Source organism: Gossypium raimondii, chromosome 3 (genome assembly GCF_025698545.1).
Source record: "Gossypium raimondii isolate GPD5lz chromosome 3, ASM2569854v1, whole genome shotgun sequence".
NCBI classification, from domain to species: Eukaryota; Viridiplantae; Streptophyta; class Magnoliopsida; order Malvales; family Malvaceae; genus Gossypium; species Gossypium raimondii.
The window spans coordinates 2,250,696-2,272,322 of NC_068567.1; the positions used below are offsets into that span (position 1 = coordinate 2,250,696).

The window sequence follows — 21,627 nt, forward strand, 5'->3', positions numbered from 1 at the left end:
GCTCTTTCTTGACATTTTTAAGACCCTAGGCGGAACAATAAATTGGGGCCCCTTTTAAAAAAATTAAAAAAATGTTATGCAACAAATAAAAAAAATTGAGGCCATTTTTTGATCCGGTAAGAGCTTCTACTTTCGATTCTGGAGAAGCTGCCACCTTTGAACTCAAAAGTACCCTGTCAGCTTCCAAAGATGCTGCCTCATCAAAAGCCTTCTCCTCTTGTCCTACTACAAATTAGATTGAGAGCACCAAAGCCATTGAGAACACAACCAAAAAAACCTTCACAATCTTTTTTATTTTCTAAAATGGTTAAGAAAAAAAAGTAAACATATATTTTTATTTATGCTTAAGGTTGAAAATGAGACGAAATTTAAAGAGTTTAAAATGAGATATTTTGGGCGAATTTAGGGGTGGTTGACTAGTCTAGTGCCTAATAACCATACACGACAAAAATACATATAACTGTTCTCCACATTTTCAATGGTCATGTTTGTCACAATTATTGGTGGTTTAAATTTACTTCTTTTTGTTTCACTTGAATACGTTGCGGGTGATCGTTTCAATTTTTTTATTTTATAATTTTCACATATTTTTTCATTTATTTAAAATTTCAACCAAACAAATTTTCTGAATTTTTTTCTACTTTTAGAAAAACAAAAAAAAAGAAATCTTTAATTTTTGAAACTAAATATACCCTAAACCTTTGCCTCCGACTCATAAGATATTAAGAATAAGGTAATTATTTGGTACACACGAAATGTAAGTTTTTATTCCACATATGAAGTTGGGATTTTGCCTCTTATCATATATATATATATATATATAATTTTTGAATATAAATTAAATAATAAATAATAAAATCTCAATTATATTTATGAAATAAAAACCTTTCACTGTCACACCGAACATTTCCCCTCGTGATATCACAGTAGTCTTTGTAATCATACTGACAATCATAATGACAAAAGAAAGAAAAAGCTATGCGATATGATATTCACTAGCTTGGAAGAAATCGAATTCATAAAAAATCCTACAAACTTAATAGGTGTTTTTTTCAAGCAAGAATAATAAATTTAGGGTCGAAATTAAATAGTAATTTTTATGATAATAAAAATGTAAATTTTAAAAGATTAAATCAAAATTTTATCATTTTAGAAAAGTTATCTTTTACTAATTTAAAATTTTAAAAATTTCTAAAAGGTCTAAAAATAAATGATAGTAAAATAATTCTAAAATCTGTCATATGCGCCAACTTGAGTTCTTGCGTCAAATATTTCGTGCTATCTACATATCCGCTCATTTCTCGACACATTGCATAATAATTATAACTACTTAGAACATGATTAAATGCCAAATTAGATAAAATTCATGTCAAAAATAATCAAAATAAATAATAAAAATATATCGATTAGCTGCATTATCAATGTGTAAACCTAATTTAATGTCAAACTTAAAAGTTAAAAATTTTCTTATATATAATGGTCAAACTAAATTATTGTTAAATATTATAAATATTGATAATTAATAATAGTGTCCACACATGATTTTAATATTAATGGTCATAATGTGTCAAACAATTAAAATATTGACTTGTAAGATTGTTTCCTTAAATATTGTATATATTCGAGTTTTGCTATTGTTGGGAGAAAAAAGTGAAAGGGCCTCGGCTGTCAGTAGTGTTGTGTAACTAAACCTTAAATGTGGCTAATTGTCTTGCAAGCCCTCCTTATTTATTATTTTCTTTTTATTCCCCTTCAACTCACTACATTGTGTTTAAACAAACCCTTAATCTATTTTTGTAGTTAAATAAGCCCTTAAATTGATTTTTACTCATAAAATCCCTTTATTTTAATATTAAAGTAAATATGTTTTACCTATATTAAAGGGCTTTTTAGTATTTTAGCCCTGCTAGACTGTATGTTGTTGAACCTGGCACCTACATTGCAGAAATTGTTTGATTATTTTCAATGCATAAGAACCAATGAAAACATAGATGGAAGGCTAATATACTAAAAGGTGCTTAATCTATTACACTTTGTTTAAACAAGCTTTTATCTTTTTTTGTAGTTAAATAGGCCCTCAAACTATGATTTTTACCCATGAAAGTCCTAAATTTTAATATTAAAGTAATACTATTTAAAAACATATAAATTAATTCGTATTCTATGTTGATATGAATTTGATGAGAATAGTTTATTAAAAAAATAAAAATTTAAAATTTGTTGAGAGTGCTTATATACATGACATGCTTAATTACTATTTTGAAATTGCTAATTACTTTTTAGATTTTATGTTTATGTTAAAGTGTATATAATTTTTATTGCATCAACAAGAAATTAAGATAAGAGCTTGAAATTCAAAATATATTTACTTTAATATTAAAATAAAGGGCTTTTATGTGTAAAACCCATAGGTTAAGAGCTTAGTTAACTACAAAAAAAAGTTAAGGGCTTGTTTAAACATAATATAATGAGTTGAAGGGGAATAAAAAGAAAATAATATATAACGATGGTTTACAAGGCAATTAGCCACATTTAAGCGGCACCCTTTCACTTCTTTTTCCAGTAGTCACTTAAAATGGGAATTTACACTTCAAATCCCTAAATACTTTAACTTATTACATCTCCATTTGATACCACTTGACACTAACAAAACAGTACAGTAAAAAACATACCATTTTGATGTATATATATATTCGGTTTTGTTATTGTTTTTAACATCGGCTTTTAATTTATCACAAAATTTTCGGATAATTTTTTAAAAAAATTAATTATATTTTAATTTAAAATATAGAAATTAATGAGTCCTTGCAAAGCAAGAATGTGTGTGACAGCGTGATGAATTTTTTCCCACACAAAATCCAAAAGGAATTACGAATCTTCAAATTCGTCGGCCCAAACGTCACCCATTTTCATTGCTTATCATCACTTGTAAAAACACTTCGATTTCCTTTCTTAGTTACTCCAAATCCGACGTTCGTAAAAAAACACCAGGTGAACTACCTACGCGCCGCCGTCACCACCATGTCACAGCTTCATTTCCTCCTAGTGACCTTCCCTGCACAAGGCCACATAAACCCAACCTTACAATTTGCCAAGCATCTTATACGTATTGGCGTACGTGTAACTTTCATCACCTGCATCTCCGCTCGCCGCCGCATGAGCAAAGTCCCCACTGCTCAAGGCCTAACGTTTTTACCCTTTTCCGATGGCTACGACGACGGTTTTCAACCCTGCGATGACATAGACCATTACCTATCTGAATTGAGGCGACGAGGCAAAGAAGCCATCTCCGAGTTTATAACAAGCAGTGAAAACGAAGGCAAACCCGTCACTTGCATTGTCTACACCCTGTTCATCCATTGGGCCTCGGAGGTGGCGCGTAAACATCACATCCCGACAGCTTTACTTTGGATTCAACCCGCCACCGTTTTCGACATCTATTATTTTTACTTCAACGGATACGAAACGACCTTTAAAGCTCAAGCTGATGAAACAAACCCCCAGCGTTCAATAAAATTACCAGGTCTGCCGCTACTCGCCACCCGCGACCTTCCGTCGTTCCTAACCGCTTTAAACGTTTACCGTTGGGCACTGTCGCTAATCCAAGAAAAAATGGACGTCCTCGCTGATGAATCCAACCCCAAAATCCTTGTTAACACATTCGATGCTTTGGAACACGAAGCATTAAACGCCATTGAAAATTTCAACATGGTCGGCATCGGACCTTTAATCCCATCTTCTTTCTTGAACTCAAATGACTCCTTGGATAATTCCTTGAGAACCGATCTTTTTCAATCCGGTTCAAAAGATTACCTCCAATGGTTAGACTCGAAACCAAAATCGGCCGTCGTTTACGTTTCCTTCGGGAGCATTGCAGTGTTAACGAAGCAACAAGTGGAGGAAATCGCTCGAGCTTTAATATCCAGCCGGCGACCGTTTTTATGGGTGGTGAGGAACCGGAAAGATGGAGGCTACGAAGAGAAAGAAGAAGATAAACTGACTTGCAGGGAAGAATTGGAACAGTTTGGGATGGTGGTTCCATGGTGTTCGCAAGTGGAAGTACTGTTTCATCCATCGTTGGGTTGCTTCGTGACGCATTGTGGGTGGAACTCGAGGTTGGAGAGCATGGTGGCCGGTGTACCAGTGGTGGCTTTCCCTCAATGGTCGGATCAAGGGACTACTGCGAAGCTGATTGAAGATGTGTGGGGGAATGGGGTAAGAGTGAGTGCTAATGAAGAAGGGATCGTGGAACGTGATGAGATCGTTAGGTGCTTGGATTTGGTGATGGGGGATGATGAGAAAGGGATGCAAGTGAAGAAGAATGTTGTGAAATGGAAAGGGTTAGCGGAGAGGCCGCCATGGAAGGTGGTTCCTTGGATATCAACCTTAAAGTTTTTGTGGATGATGTTGCTCAAGGTTGTTGCAAGTAAATTTATCTTTTCATATAATTATCTCCATTTATATTTCGAATTCTTAAATCAAGAAATAATATTTTTAAAAACGATCAAATTCCTCTTAACTGTTGTAATAATAATAATAATAATAATAATATCAAATTAATGATCTAAAATTCGATGGAATGTTACAAATAAATTTTTAATTTATGTTTGTATTAAATTTATGCTTAAATTAATTTTGGCCTATGGTGTAAGTTTTTTTAAAATTTTAATGGCCAAATTTAATTAATAACATCAACAATTGAATTTTAAATTTTAAGTCAAACTAAGAGACTAAAATTTAAAAATTAAAAGTAGCAGATTAAATTTTTAAAAAATTGCAAAAGAGTACAAGAATTGGGGTATACTTAAAAAATATTAAAATTTTCTTTTCTCCTCCAATAATAGAATCTAAAGTTACGCACCTTTATAAAAATTAAAAAGAGTTAATTGTCCAAGATAAATATTAAATAATAATATTTATGGACTCGAGTACATGAAATTTATTGTTGGTCACTTAATTTATCATTTAACAATTACTTTTGTTTTGGCTATTGAGAAAATTTTCTAGCCCTTATAATGTGTATATATATATCTCCATATTATTGGATGTGTTTCTTTTTATTAAATTACATTGCCTAAGGTTGCTTATTGCCATTATGGTAATTTGTTGCATCATCCCCTGACTAATTCTTCTCATTTTTAGTGTTAGTATTCTCCAACTTAAAATCTGGGTCTCATGTTGCTTTTTGAGCATCATTATACCACTCTCCTCTTCAACCCGCCGAAAAATTCAGTAGGAGCTTCTGCTTTCGATTCTGGAGAAGCTGCCACCCTTGAAGTCAAAAGTACCCTGTCAGCTTCCAAAGATGCTGCCTCCTCTTGTCCTACTACAAATTGGATTGAGAGCACCAAAGCCAATGAGAACACAACAAAAAAAACCTTCACAATCTTTTTTTATTTTCTAAAATGGTTAAGAAAAAAAAAGTAAACATATATTTTTATTTATGCTTAAGGTTGAAAATGAGATGAAATTTAAAGAGTTTAAAATGACATATTTTGGGTGAATTTAGGGGTGGTTGACTAGTCTAGTGCCTAATAACCATACACGACAAAAATACATATAATTTCTCTCCACATTTTTAATGGTCATGTTTGTCACAATTTTTGGTGGTTTAAATTTACTTCTTTTTGTTTCACTTGAATACGTTGTGGGTGATCGTTTAAATTTTTTATTTTATAATTTTCACATATTTTTTCATTTATTTAAAATTTCAACCAAACAAATTTTCTCAATTTTTTTCTACTTTTAGGAAAACAAAAAGAAAAGAAATCTTTAATTTCTGAAACTAAATATACCCTAAACCTTTGCCTCCGACTCATAAGATATCAAGAATAAGATAATTATTTGATACACATGAAATGAAATTTTTATTAAGTTGGGATTTTGCCTCTTATCATATATATATATATATATATATATATATAATTTTTGAATATAAATTAAAAAACAAATATTAAAATCCCAACTCGATTTATGAAATAAAAACCTTTCACCGTCATACCGAACATTTCCCCTCGTTGTATCACAATAATCTTTGTAATCATAATGACAAAAGAAAGAAAAAGCTGTGGGGTATGATATTCACTACCCTCCAATTATGAGACTCATAACAGAGGGGAATTAAGAAAAAAAAATTTTAGAGTCGAAATTAAATAGTAATTTTTACGGTAGTAAAATGTAAATTTTAAAGGATTAAATCAAAATTTTATTGTTTAAAAAAAAGCTAAAGTGCAACTTTCCTTTTACTAATTTAAAATTTTAAAAATTTCTAAAAATTCTAAAAAATAAATGATAATAGAATAATTTTAAAATCTTTGTCATATACGCCAACTTGAGTTTTTGCGTCAAATATTTCGTGCTATCTGCATATCCGCTCATTTCTTGACACATTGCATAATAATTATAACTACGCCGTCACCACAAAATCTTTTATATTCGGTTCTACAATTGCTTTTAACTTCGGTCACAAACAAAATTTTTTTTCTTAGTTATTAATAATAAAAGTGGATTATTTTATTACAAAATTAATTTATGTTATATTTTCGTTGTATAATAATTATATCTACATAAAAATAATCGATTAAATTTCAGATTAGGTAAAATTTATTTCCAAAATTACTTAACATAATTCATAAAAATACTTCACATTATCAATGCGTCAACTTAGTTAAATGTCAAACTTAAAAAAATGTATAATGTGAACATGGCTAAAAATTTTCTTTTTTAGATAAAACCTTAAAATAATATTTTATGGATTTTTACTTATATAATATAAAAAATTGAAATTAATAACTGAAATGGCATGCCCATGAGATTATTTACCAAAATGGTATGTTTACTATGGTGTTTTACTGGTGCCGCTTGTCAAATTAGCGGTACCAGATTGAAATGTAATGATCTAAAGTATTTAGGGACCTGATATGCAAATTTTTCATTTTGAGTGGTTGTTGGAGAAAAAAGTGAAATGGTGTCGGCTGTAGTAGTGTTGTGTAACTAAACCTTAAATGTGGCTAATTTCCTTGCAAGCCCTCTTTATTTATTATTTTCTTTTTATTCCCCTTCCACTCATTACATTGTGTTTAAACAAACCCTTAACCTATTTTTGTAGTTAAATAAGCCCTTAACTTGATTTTAACTCATAAAATCTCTTTATTTTAATATTAAAGTAAATATGTTTTACCCATATTAAAGGGCTTTTTAGTATTTTAACCCTGCTAGACTATATGTTGTTGAACCTGACACCTACATTGCAGAAATTGTTTGATTATTTTCAATGCATAAGAACCAATGAAAACATAGATGGAAGGCTAATATACTAAAAAATGCTTAAACTAATACACTTTGTTTAAACAAGCTTTTATACTGTTTTTGTAGTTAAATAGGCCCTCAAACTATGATTTTTACTCATGAAAATCCTAAATTTTAATATTAAAGTAAAACTATTTAAAAATATATAAACTAATTCGCATTTTATGTTGATATGAATTTGATGAGAATAGTTTATTAAATAAAAAATAAAATTTAAAATTTGTTGAGAGTGCTTATATACATGATATGCTTAGTTATTATTCTGAAATTTCGATTACTTTTTTAGATTTTATGTTTATGTTAAATTGTATATAATTTTATTGCATCAACAAGAAATTAAGATAAGAGCTTGAAATTCAAAATATATTTACTTTAATATTAAAATAAAGGGCTTTTATGAGTAAAACCCATAGGTTAAGAGCTTATTTAACTACAAAAATAAGTTAAGAGCTTGTTTAAACACAATATAATGAGTTGAAGAGGAATAAAAAGAAAATAATATATAACGATGGTTTACAAGGCAATTAGCCACATTTAAGCGGCACCCTTTCACTTCTTTTTCCGGTAGTCACTTAAAATGGGAATTTGCACTTCAAATCTCTAAATACTTTAAATTATTATATTTCAGTCTGATATCACCTGACACCAACAAAACAGTACAATAACAGACATACCATTTTGATGTATATATATTCGGTTTTGCTATTGTTTTTAACTTCGGCTTTTAATTTGTCACAAAATTTTTGGATAAATTTTTAAAAAAATTAATTATATTTTAATTTAACATATAGAAATTAATGAGTCCCTACCACAAGAATGTGTGTGATGACTGTTTTTCCACGAATTTGGAATCTTCAAATTCGTCAGCCCAAACGTCTCCCTTAAAGTGCTTCTCATCATTTATAAAAACACTTCGATTTCGTTTCTTAGTTACTCCAAATCCGACGTTCGTAAAAAAAGACCAGGTGAACTACCTACGCGCCGCCGTCACCACCATGTCACAGCCTCATTTCCTCCTAGTGACCTTCCCTGCACAAGGCCACATAAACCCAACCTTACAATTTGCCAAGCATCTTATACGTATTGGCGTACGTGTAACTTTCATCACCTGCATCTCCGCTCACCGCCGCATGAGCAAAGTCCCCACTGCTCAAGGCCTAACGTTTTTACCCTTTTCCGATGGCTACGACGACGAGTGTCAACCCGGCGATGACATAGACCATTACCTATCTGAATTGAGGCGACGAGGCAAAGAAGCCGTCTCCGAGTTTATAACAAGCAGTGAAAACGAAGGCAAACCCGTCACTTGCATTGTCTACACCCTGTTCATCCATTGGGCCTCGGAGGTGGCGCGTAAACATCACATCCCGACAGCTTTACTTTGGATTCAACCCGCCACCGTTTTCGACATCTATTATTTTTACTTCAACGGACACGAATCCACCTTTAAAGCTCAAGCTGATGAAAAAAACCCCAAGCGTTCAATAAAATTACCAGGTCTGCCGCTACTCGCCACCCGCGACCTTCCGTCGTTCCTAACCGCTTTAAACGTTTACCGTTGGGCACTGTCGTTGATCCAAGAACAAATGGACGTCGTCGCTGATGAATCCAACCCCAAAATCCTTGTTAACACCTTCGATGCTTTGGAACACGAAGCATTAAACGCCATTGAAAATTTCATCATGGTCGGCATCGGACCTTTAATCCCATCTTCTTTCTTGAACTCAAATGACTCCTTGGATAATTCCTTGAGAACCGATCTTTTTCAATCCGATTCAAAAGATTACCTCCAATGGTTAGACTCGAAACCAAAATCGGCCGTCGTTTACGTTTCCTTCGGGAGCATTGCGGTGTTAACGGAGCAACAAGTGGAGGAAATCGCTCGAGCTTTAATATCCAGCCGGCGACCCTTTTTATGGGTGGTGAGGAACCGGAAAGATGGAGGCGAAGAAGAGAAAGAAGAAGATAAACTGACTTGCAGGGAAGAATTGGAACAGTTTGGGATGGTGGTTCCGTGGTGTTCACAAGTGGAAGTATTGTTTCATCCATCGTTGGGTTGCTTCGTGACGCATTGTGGGTGGAACTCGAGGTTGGAGAGCATGGTGGCCGGTGTACCAGTGGTGGCTTTCCCTCAATGGACTACTGCGAAGCTGATTGAAGATGTGTGGGGGAATGGGGTGAGAGTGAGTGCTAATGAAGAAGGGATGGTGGAACGTGATGAGATCGTTAGGTGCTTGGATTTGGTGATGGGGGATGATGAGAAAGGGATGGAAGTGAAGAAAAATGTAGAGAAATGGAAAGGGTTAGCCAGTGAAGCCGCCATGGAAGGCGGCTCCATGGATATGAACCTTAAAGCTTTTGTTGATGATATTGCCGAAGGTTGTCGTAAGTAAAATTATCAGTTTCAAATCAATTCACTGTTTCAATTCAATTACTAGTAATGTGTTATGCATATAATTATTGATTTAATATATATTCTCCAATTGAATCATTTTAAGTTCCTATTTTTTTTCGAATTCTGAAATTTTCTTCTCGATACAAATAATAATCACTAATCCATTAACTAAAATTTCAGTAAGTAATATGTGAAAATCGCAAACTAAAATGCCATTACACATATCATAATATGTTTGTTACATCAAATTTTGAAAATAATGAATTTAATAAATTTAACAATTATCGTTTAGTGAAGACTGAAATTTTAAAATTTAAAAAGTAACAAGATTAAAATGACCAAATAAAGTATAAGTATTAAATCTACAATTTTTATAAAGTAAGACTAATAATAAAATTTAACCTTGTTTTTTCTTGAAAGAACTTGGAAGTGACCATTAAGTATAATATGTGAATCATGTGATAGATTTTGAATGTGGAAACAAACTTTTTGAAATGTGGTTGTAAGATGGAGTGGGTTGGATTTTGTGTGTGTAGTCAATGTGTAATTCTTTGCCTTTATACTATATAAAAGTATCATATTATCCGTTTAATATGTATAACTATTTAAATATTTAGAAATGCGAAATGTATTATAGAAAAGCCTTTAGGTTTAATTTTAAAATTTTATGTTTCTAAAGTCACTAAATTATTAGTAAATTTATGTTTTGATTACTCAACTTCAAAAAATTACAAAATGGTAATGAGTTATTAGAAAATTTTCATTCAAGTAGTTGAACTATTCAGTTTTTTTATTATTTAAGTTATTATGCTATTAAGTTCTTTTAAATTCAATTAATGAGCTCCAACTGATGATTTAACAATCGTAGAGTGGATTAGTACTCACCGACGAGTAGAGGAAATCGCTTGAGCTTTATTATCCAGCAGGCAACCGTTTTCATGGGTGGTGAGGAACTGGAAAGATGGAGGCTACGAAGAGAAAGAAGAAGATAAACTGACTTGCAGGGAAGAACTGGAACAGTTTGGGATGGTGGTTCCATGGTGTTCGCAAGTGGAAGTATTGTCTCATCGTCGTTGGGTTGCTTCGTGACACATTGTGGGTGAAACTCGACGTTGGAGAGCAGCCAGTGTACCGGTGGTGGCTTTCCCTCAATGGACGGATTAAGGGACTAATGCGAAGCTGATTGAAGATGTGGGGGGAATGGGGTGAGAGTGAGTGCTAATGAAGAAGGGATCAGGGAACGTGATGAGATTGTTAGATGCTTGGGTTTGGTGATGGGGGATGAGGGGAAAGGGGTGCAAGTGAAGAAGAATGTTGAGAAATGGAAAGGGTTAGCAGGGGAGGCCGCCATGGAAGGTGGTTCCTTGGATATCAAACCTTAAAAGTTTTTGTAGATGATGTTGCTCAAGGTTGTTGCAAGTAAATTTATCTTTTCATATAATTATCTCCATTTACATCTCGAATTCTTAAATCAAGAAATAATATGTTTAAAAACGATCAAATTCTTCTTAACTGTTGTAATAATAATATCAAATGATCTAAAATTCGATGGAATGTTACAAATAAATTTCTAATTTATGTTTGTATTAAATTTATATACTTAAATTAATTTTAGCCTATGGTGTAAGTTTTTTTAAAATTTAATGGTCAAATTTAATTAATAACACCATCAATTGGATTTTAAATTTTAAATCAAACACGAGACTAAAATTTAGTAATTAAAAGTGGCGGATTAAATTTTAAAAAATTGCAAAAGAGTACAAGAATTGGGGTATACTTAGAAAAATATTAAAATTTTCTTTTTCCTCCAATAGTAGAATCTAAAGTTACGCACCTTTATAAAAATTAAAAAGAGTTAATTATCCAAGATAAATATTAAATAATAATATTTACGAACTTGAGTGCATGAAATTTATTGTTGTTCAATGAATTTATTGTTTAATAATTACTTTTGTTTTGGCCATTGGGAAAATTTTCTAGCCCTTATAATATATATATCCATATTATTGGATGTGCTTCTTTTATTCAATTACGTTGCCTAAGGTTGCTTATTGCGATTATGGTAACTTGATGCATCATCCCTTGGCTAATTCTTCTCATTTTTAGTGTTAGAATCCTCCTCCTTAAAATTTGGCTCTCATGTTGCTTTTTGAGCATCATTATGCCATTCTTCTCTTAAACACGTCGAAAAATCCAGTAGGAGCTTCTACTTCTGATTCTGGAGAAGTTGCCTCCTCTGAACTCAACAAAACCCTATCGACTTCCGGAGATGCTTCCTCATCAAAAGCCTTCTCCTCTTGTCCTACTACGAATTGGATTGAGAACACCAAAGCCAATGAGAACAAAACCAAAAAAACCTTCGCCATCTTTTTTATTTTCTAAAAAGGTTAAGAAATAAGTAAAGATATATTTTTATTGATGCTTAAGGATGAAAATGAGATGAAATTTAAAGAGTTTAAAATGTGGTATTTTGGGCAAATTTATGGGTCGTTGACTAGTCCAGTGCCTAATAGCCATACATGACAAAAATACATATAACTTCTCTTCCCATTTTCAATGGCCATGTTTATCACTATTATTGGTGGGTTCAATTTACTTCACTTTGTTTCACTTGAAGACGTTGTGGGTGATCGTTGATGTATTTTAAAATCATTCTGACATTCTCTGTTTGCATCACCTGCACCAATAAAAAACACTCGTTCTCCTTTTATAGGTCAAGTTTTTTCCTTGAAACAACTTCGAACGTCACTAATTTCTGGACTAAAATCTAAATAGCTTTCTTCTTCTATATCGAATACTGACTGTTAAATTGCCTTGGACTTAAGGTATGTTCTTCTACTTGTCTATGGTATCGATCACAGTACCGATTGTCAAATCGTTGTTTGGAGCTCGCTAGCTAGACTTTAAAAAAAAAAAAAACAACAACCAAGTAACCATGCTCTTCTTGACATTTTTAGGACCCTAAGCGAAACAATAAATTAGGGTCCCTTTTTAAAAAAATAAAAAATATTATGCAACAAAATAAAAAAATTGAGGCCTTTTTTTCCGCCTGCAATAAATCGAAAGATTTAAATGGTTGAAATTTTCTTTTTCCACGTTGAAAACTAAAAAAAATGGGCCCCTTCCGGTCCAGGCCCTGGGCCCTAGGCGGGCGCAATCTCAAACTACCCCCAGGGGTGAGCTTGCAAGTGACTTAAATAAAAATCTTCAGAATAGTTCAGTAATCATTTCTAAAGTCAAGTAAATAATTAACCATAATTCTTTAGAAAAATATTTGAACATAAAACATATAAAATTTTCTATAATATATTATTACATTTTTTTAACCTTTTCAATAGTTATATATAGAAGGATAAAATGATAATTTAATCTCGTGGAGCAGGGTGCAGTAAACAATTACCATAATTGCTCCATACTCACTATAAAAAAATAAATCCACCTCGCCCTTCTCCATATCCACTTTTTAAAAAAAAATTATCTCCATCTGGAGCGGATAGATTCGGAATCCATGGAGTGATTCGGGTTTTACCATCCTTAGTTACACATCTATACTATTACTTTAATCTCATTGAAGCCAATCTCACTGCCCATCCAAAAGGATCTGAAAGTTTCAAATGGTAACAACAACAATGGTTTAGATAAATGGATTTGTACGTGGATGTGGGTTTTTTAAATGAAAAATGAAAGTGAAAGTGTAAGTACTATAGTCCTATCTAACATAAGTCATCTTGTTAATTGAGTTTTAGTTCGATTCGTAAGTTGCTAATTGCAACAACCAATAAAACATTGGTTTAAGCACAATTAAATGCATTTTTAATCTGATTTAAGAGTTGAGCATGAATTATGAATAGAAGTAAGCATTTTTATATTAAAAAAAATTATGTTAACTCTTCGCGCATTTATTGTTCCGAAATAATGTTGGAACACTATAAATATTTGAAAATGTTCCAACATCTCTATCCTTTCTTAATAGGAGAATGACAAATTAAATTTTTCTAGAGTTGACTCAATGGTTGTATTCCTTCTTCATTTGCTAATTTGAGCAATCTGGTCCTCAGGGACAACAGGCTTTTTGGTCCCATTCCTGAAGAATTAGAAAATAGTAGAAAATAATTGAGTAATGACCGGACAACAGGAGTCATTTGCAAGTAAGCATGGCAAGACTAAGTCAAAGACTCCATTTGATAAAAACCCATGCATACTATCGTTTCTTTGTTAGTCCTACACTAAAAACATATAATTTCCTAATTAGAAAATAAATCTATGAGCTTTGTCTCTAAATACATTGTGTTGTTATACACTCAATGTTGAGCTTTGCAAAGCTTTGGAGGGATTTCAAATTACTTAGAGATTAGGTTTTCAATAGATTGTGCTTGAGATAAATAATATGACTACAATTTAATTGATTCAAGATGATTAGTTGAGTTCCACCATTCAGCTGTGTTACAAATTATTAAAGAAATTATTTAACGTCTTTGGATGATTAGGGTGACACATATATTCAAATAGGGTAATTGAGTAGTCGATGGATCGGAAGCAATGATATTTTTAAGGTGTCTAAGCAATGATATTTTCAACTTTTAGATAAAATTCTTCAAAAATTATATGATTATTGCTCTGAAATAACCTGACCCGACTTAATCCAATTATAATTTTATCTTTGCTCATGTAAAAAAAAAGAAAGATAATAAATTTAAATAATTGAAGAAAAAATAACAATTAATTATGTAAATCACCGATAAAAAAAATCTAATTTTCGACTTAAAAAACTATATGCTCATTGCATTTCAATTGGTTGGACAAACTTTGAAAGTGTAAAGGATTGAAAAGTAGCTAATATTATAAGACACTTCAACTAATCTGTGAACATCATTTTCAGTCAACCCAAAGTAAATTTCAGAAGAACCCCACACTTTTTATCATCAAAATTTCCACCCATAAGTCATACGTGGTGTCCATCAATCCATCTCATGCAGTATTGATCGGGCAAACAGACTTAACTATTTTTTAAACTGTTCAAATTAGTATTGTTAAATGTCTTTTTCCAAGGTGCCTACAGCCTACATTGTTAAATTTCTTTAACAATAGTAATTTACCCTACAGTATTGATACGACTTTCAAAATACCAACGCCATGGATTCCAAGGTGCCTACTGCCTACATTGTTTTCTCCTTCACATTTCTATATCATTTCGTTGATACTGCCTTTTTTTGCTCTTTCTCACATGATTAAGATATATTCGGTTGGGGGTCTTCTAGTTGGGGTTTGAAAATTACATCTACCTAATGCTTTGATTCTAAGGGAACGGCTGCTTTTCATTACGTCTTTTCTGCTCTTCATTCCTCTCTACGTGTTCAGTGGGAAGCAAAGTTGAGCTTCATGTAGGTTGGAAGATTGATTTAGTTTTCATTTGTCTCCTTATAGGCTAATACAAATAATATGAATTGTTAAAATGATTTATGAGTTAGATATATATATTATTTGAAGTGTTAAATATACAATCATTTCTTTCACCCTTATATTCTTAATTTAATATGATGATTCACTCTAAATTTATGTTATTTTTTGTTAGTCTTGATGGTACTAAAAGCTTAAAATTTTGCGTTGGAGTTGTGACTCAAATTCTTTTTAAAATAAAATACAAGTGGTAAGATAGGGTGATCCACAAGGGCGAAGGTCAAGGTATGATACAGGTTGGACAAGAAGAATCCATATAGAAGTTTATTTCCACTGTTTGATATTGATTTGAATAAGATCTTTCAATCTTACTGCAATACTTCTATTTGAGGTTGATTAGAATAAGGTTTTCTAAACCTATAAATAGACATAGTTCATACTTCTTGTGTTCTAAACCTATAAATAGAAGAGGTGATTTAGCCTACGCGTGGTTTTCCTCCCGAAAGGATTCAACCTATAAATAGAATTTCAATAATGATAATAATTGAATCTATATTTTTAAATTTTAAAAAAATAAAAAATCATATTTTTAAAAATAAAAAATTTAAATTTAAACTTAAAAAAAATTAAAACATATTTTAACCTTCAAATATTTTACTGTATAATTGTGACTTCCACTTTATCTTTGTTAATTTCCTACTTATTTCCATAATCTAAACAGAGAAAACAAAGGACAAAGAAAGAAAGAAAGGAATGAATAGAATGAATTAAAATATTTGCTGGTACTCCTCCAATAAATAATAAATAATTTATGCATCATGACTAACAGCTTTAAATAATAAATTATTATCCCTTGCTTTAATATGTTGGAAAAAATTGACCAAAAAGACTTAACTAAATTGGTGGAACAGTATTTTGATGGAGTCTGGATTTGGCAAAATGACTTAGAAATTGCATGCATTGCCGATCACTCATGAACATTGTTCTATGGAAACTACACGTTTGTGTATAAATATGTTGTATGCCAAACACAATCCTCCTTCACACCCACCAAACATGAACACCCTTCATTCCCTTATTTCTTCACTCTTTCTCTTCTCATGCTTCCTTCCTCTTCTCTTGTCTTTTTCACCTCCTCAAACTCATCTCCCAATGCAATGCCTTGATGACCAGAGATCTCCTCTGCTGCAATTGCAACATCATCTTTACTATGCCCCTCATTTTACTTTCTCTTCCAAATTTGACCTCTGGGATGTCAACACTGATTGTTGTTCTTGGGAAGGAGTCACTTGTGATGCTTATGGTCATGTCATTGGCATTGATCTTAGTTACAAAAACCTTTCAGGCAGCTTCCACTCCATATTCTATCTCCATCATCTTCAACACCTGAATCTTGCTGGAAACAACTTTAATACGACTCTGTTTTCCTATAGGTTTGATAAACTCCAAAATCTAACTCATCTCAACCTTTCAAGCTCATGTTTCCATGGCCAAATTCGAGTGGAGATCTCACACCTAACAAGGTTAGTCTCTCTTGATCTATCCAATCAAGATGATTGCTATTGGAGAAATGGTTACTATTATAATTCAGCTACTTTAAAATTGGAGAAACCAAACTTCAAGACATTTATTAAGAATTTGAAGTTTCTCACGGAGCTTTATTTGGATGGAGTCGACATTTCAACTCAAAGTACTAAATGGTGCGAAACCACATCTCTTGTACTTCCAAACCTGCATGTGTTGAGTCTGTCAAGCTGTGGTTTGAAAGGTCCATTATGTTCTTCACTCTCAAGACTCTCTTTTCTTTCCAAACTTATCCTTGATGGGAACCCGATCTCTTATTTACCTCCCAATTTCTTGGTAAATTCCTCTCGTTTGGTTTCTCTCAGTTTGAGTGGCTGCAATTTGAATGGGCAATTTCCAACCGGAATTCTCTTATTGCCACAAATTCAAAGCATTCACATTTCATCTAATGACCAACTTAAGGGTCAGTTGCCAGAATTTCCAGTAAACAATGCATTACTGAGTCTGTCACTTTTTGAGACAAATTTCAGTGGAAAACTACCTCAATCAATTGGTAATCTCAAGTTCTTGACTAATTTAAAGCTGTCTAGTTGCAATTTTTTTGGACCCATTCCATCGTCAATTGCAAATCTTAGTTACCTGGTGAACTTGGATCTAAGGTCAAACAAGCTTTCTGGATCAATACATTCTTCTTTATTTACTCTTCAATCGTTGAAGACCTTGATTCTTGGAGAAAATCAATTGGTTGGGAAAATTGATGAGTTCCCCAATGCATCTTCTTCTTCGATTCAAGAATTATATATAGGCAATAATTATTTAACAGGACCAATCCCGAAGTCAATCCTTCAACTTCCAAGGCTTGAAGGGCTTTATATTGGAGAAAATAGCTTCAGTTCCATGAAGCTTGACATGTTTGTCCAACTCAAGAACTTAAAGGGTCTCCACTTATCCAACGTAAGCTTGTTAACTGAAAGCGACAACAAAAGTCTTACTTTTCCCCAATTAGAGAGCCTAAGCCTAAGGTCATGCAACCTTACTGAATTTCCAGAATTCATTAAAAGGCAAGACAAGTTGAAATATCTTGACCTTTCAAATAATAAAATAAGTGGTGCAATACCAAACCAGGTGTAGAAGAAAAGTTTGCGGTATCTGTTTCTTGCTAATAACCATCTCTCATCTTTGGACCAACTTTTACCCAATCAGAGTTCAACTTCTTCACAAACCTCCTTGACTAGACCTATTTGCAATTTGAGTCAACTTAGAAATTTCAATGCATCTCATAACAATTTGAGCGGCCCGATTCCAAATTGCTTAGGCAAAATGAATGATCTCAATTTGTTGGATCTGCAAGGAAATAACTTCAGTGGAATGTTACCAAAATTTTCAAAAGCAACCCAATTATATATTCTCAAAGTTAGTGAGAATAGATTGGAAGGGAAGTTGCCTAGATCATTAGTGGAATGCACTCTGCTTGAAGTTTTGGACGTGGGAAACAACATGATGAATGATACATTCCCTTTTTGGTTGCAGAAATTGCCTTACTTGATGGTTCTAATATTGCGGGAAAACAGATTTTATGGTCAAATTAAACATTTCAAACATAAATTTGTTTTCCCAAATTTGGATGTGTTGGACATTGCTTCAAACCAGTTTTCTGGTGAACTATCCATTAATTTCCTTCAAACCACTCGACTAAGGTCACTCAAAATAGGTGGGAATAAATTAGAAGGGAAGTTGTCGAGATCATTAGCCAATTGTAAAGCACTTGAGGTTCTGGACCTTGGAAATAATATGGTTCATGATACATTCCCATTTTGGTTAGAGAAACTGCCTTCTTTGAAGGTTCTCATTTTGCGAGCAAACAGATTCTACGGCACAATTGCAGAATTCAACACAGAACGTGGGTTTCCAAAGCTACGCATATTGGACATTGGTTCCAACAATTTTTCAGGCAACTTGTCCATTGAATTTTTGCTAAGCTTGAAGGCAATGATGCAGTTAAGAAATGACGACAAAGCTAAGCTGGATTACATTGGAGAGGATTATTATCAAGATTCAGTAACAATTTTCAACAAAGGGATTGAAATGTTCTACCAAAAAGTCTTGACAATTCTTACTTGTCTCGACCTTTCCAACAATAGTTTCCATGGGAGAATACCAGAAGAAATACAAATGCTGAGGTCACTCAAAGTGCTAAACTTGTCCTATAATAGCTTCTCCGGTGAAATCCCGGTAGCACTTGGAAACCTAAAAGATCTCGAGTCTTTGGATCTCTCACAGAATGAGCTGTCAGGGAAGATTCCTCCACAACTTACAAGTTTAACTTTCTTAGCAGCATTGAACTTGTCTTACAACCAACTTGAAGGGAGCATACCACAAAGCAACCAATTCATTACATTTTCAAATGATTCCTACCATGGGAACCCAAAATTGTGTGGGCTGCCACTGTCAAGGAAATGCAATGAAGTTGGTCTTCCAATGCCACCACCTCCAAGGGGAGATGAAGAATCATGGTTATATGCTATGACTACTTGGAAAATTGCGTTGATGGGTTATGCTAATGGATTGGTCGTTGGGCTATGTATCGGATATACAGGGCTGAATGAGTTGGGAAACAAATGGGTTGACAGGCTCAAAAAACACGGGGAAAGAAACAAAAGAAGATCTAGGTGACTCCATCAGGATTCATTTTTTTTCAAAATCAGCGGTTATGCAGTGCACCACCTTATTTCTTTTTTTATCTGTGGACAAAGTTAACTATCATATGGTATTTGTACTTGTAGCTTGTAACATTGACATTCGTTTTTCAGTCTCTTCTAATTTAATGTTACCATTTCGCAATGCAGAAGGTACTTAAAACAGACAGGCTCAAGCAAAAATTTTTGATGAAAATGGTAAAAGTGTCTAACAAATATGAGCATATTTTTCCTTAAAATTGTCTTTTCCTTGACATTGGCTTTATATTTTATCAAACACGTGTTGGGCTTTAGGTCCGGGTGTAAAGGGTGGACCTATTAGTTCGGGTTTTAGTGCAGTTCGACACTTGTTTTCATACTAGTCAATTTGTTCTTTTAATGATAGTTTTATTTCTTTAAAAAATATCATTCAATTAGACCTTGTATGTAATAATATGATAAAATAATAATTAAAACATAATGAAAGAAATAAGTCTTAGAATCTGGTATGCTTGCCAATGTTAGCCAAAGGCCAACAATATCTCATACTATTTTTTTTTGTTAGTCCAAAATTAAAATTTATTTACAGTTCAAGGATTTAATTAAAATTTTAAAAGTTTAGACCCATAGTTTAGGGACATCAAATGAATTAACCCTTTGGTAAATCTTAACATATTTGTGGACTAAAAATACGCATAGTTAATTTATTCTTTTGGGGTGCTATACTTAAAGTTTAATTAAAAGATATTGTTAATGGTGCATTTTATATTTAAAAATAATAAATTATATAGAAACAATTATGATATAAAATGGATCATAATTTGCGATAGATTAGTCCGAATCTAAAATATTTTTCAGCATCAAATAAAAGGGAAAAAATTCCAAACCCAAATATTGCTATAATTTTATTCCTACTTCATTTGCTAATTTGAGCAATTTGGTCCGCAGGGACAACAGGCTTTTTGGTTCCATTCCTGAAGAAGTAGGAAGCTTGAAATTATTGATTTTTCTAGAGCTGACTCAATGGTTGTATTCCTACTTCATTTGCTAATTTGAGCAATTTGGTCCTCAGGACAACAGGCTTTTTGGTCCCATTCCTGAAGAATTAAGAAGCTTGAAATTATTGATTTTTCTAGAGTTGACTCAATGGTTGTATTCCTACTTCATTTGCTAATTTGAGTCCCGTCCCATACCTCAAGAAATAGCTAACTTTGTGAAAATATGGATGTTGAATCTACTTGGGAATAGCTTCAGTGGAACCTGTAATTGCCCAATAATAAACCAGTATAAAAATAAAAATATATAACATGAGCCCATTTTTGAATGTCCATTTACAAACAACGGACCCAATAGCCCAAACTAACCTAAACCTAATGGCCCAATGGCCCAGCACCTAAAGACAGTTAACAGAAACCCTAGCAGCAAGCAAACCCCAGCGCCGCAGCAGCCCCAACTCCTCCGCGTATGCTGCGCCACGTCCACCACCTCCGTACGCCAGCTGGCCTCCGTACCTGCAAAGAAGACGAAGACAGCACAACAAAACAACAACAATAGGCCAGCATAAGAAAAAACAAAGGAAATAATAGAAAAAAATAAAAAAGGATAAATGATTTTTGTAATATTCGGCAATATAAAAGCCGATTGATTCACTTTTGTAAATTTTTACACACAATATCAATACACAAAAAGAATCAAAAGCAAATTATTTTGAGTTTTTGAAGGTGATTCTCCGATTTCCTTTTTTTTTCTTCTTCTTTTATTTCTTTGAATTTTTTTTTCTATTATGAACAAAAAAATAATAATAGATTGATTTTTAAAAGAGTAATGGCAGATTTCATTTTCTGATATAATGCAAATCATTTTTGCTCCCCTACGAAATCCAAAAAGAGAGAAAGTGAGAGGATCTCACCATTGTAGGCGTCGTCGGAGTTCCCATTCATTCCGTCTAAATCAGAGTCGAAGGGGTTCGAACGATGAAGAGAGACATAGGTTTTGCGGCCTGAGTTTTGAAAATGGTGGGGGGTTTCAGGGTTTGAAGTGGTCTTTATATTGTCTAAAAAACGACGTCGTTTAAGCCCGGTTCCAATGGCTCCAAAACGACGCCGTTTGGTGGTTTATGGTTAGCACGGTGACCCGACTCGGGGAGGATCCGCGCATTTTTGTTGTGTGGTCTATTTGCGCCTTCGATCACTCCATTTTACTCCATCTTTTTAATTTCATTTTTGTTTTTCTGTGAATTTCCCGCATGAATTTTGAATTTGTTTCAATTCAGTCTTGATCTAAACGCCGCGTTTTCAGGGAAGGGAGTATTTCCCGCTTGGTCCCCCA

At 33.1% G+C, this 21,627-nt stretch overlaps 3 protein-coding genes and 1 pseudogene across 4 annotated transcripts; all 4 read left to right on the forward strand.

The window, feature by feature from the left end:
- Positions 1-2,830: 2,830 nt before the first annotated feature.
- Positions 2,831-4,570, forward strand: LOC105796464 (UDP-glycosyltransferase 75C1-like; annotated as a pseudogene).
- Positions 4,571-8,090: 3,520 nt separating this feature from the next.
- On the forward strand, positions 8,091-10,976 carry LOC105796463 (UDP-glycosyltransferase 75C1). Of its 2 annotated transcripts, none has more exons than XM_052627918.1 (2): positions 8,091-9,693; positions 10,572-10,976. In XM_052627918.1, the coding sequence occupies exons 1-2, from the start codon at positions 8,106-8,108 to the stop codon at positions 10,610-10,612; spliced, it is 1,629 nt and encodes a 542-aa protein (XP_052483878.1). In that variant the 5' UTR covers positions 8,091-8,105; the 3' UTR covers positions 10,613-10,976. The 2 variants fall into 2 exon arrangements, with proteins under 2 accessions (XP_052483878.1, XP_052483879.1); XM_052627919.1 differs by having other exon boundaries at positions 8,091-9,687.
- Positions 10,977-16,156: 5,180 nt separating this feature from the next.
- Positions 16,157-17,755, forward strand: LOC128039815 (receptor-like protein 7). The gene has a single exon (XM_052628429.1). The coding sequence runs from the start codon at positions 16,157-16,159 to the stop codon at positions 17,753-17,755; it is 1,599 nt and encodes a 532-aa protein (XP_052484389.1).
- A 189-nt stretch (positions 17,756-17,944) lies between these two features.
- Positions 17,945-19,297, forward strand: LOC105796472 (receptor-like protein 43). The gene has a single exon (XM_012626193.2). It carries the CDS (start codon positions 17,945-17,947, stop codon positions 19,295-19,297), a length of 1,353 nt encoding a protein of 450 aa, XP_012481647.1.
- The last annotated feature ends 2,330 nt before the right edge of the window (positions 19,298-21,627 follow it).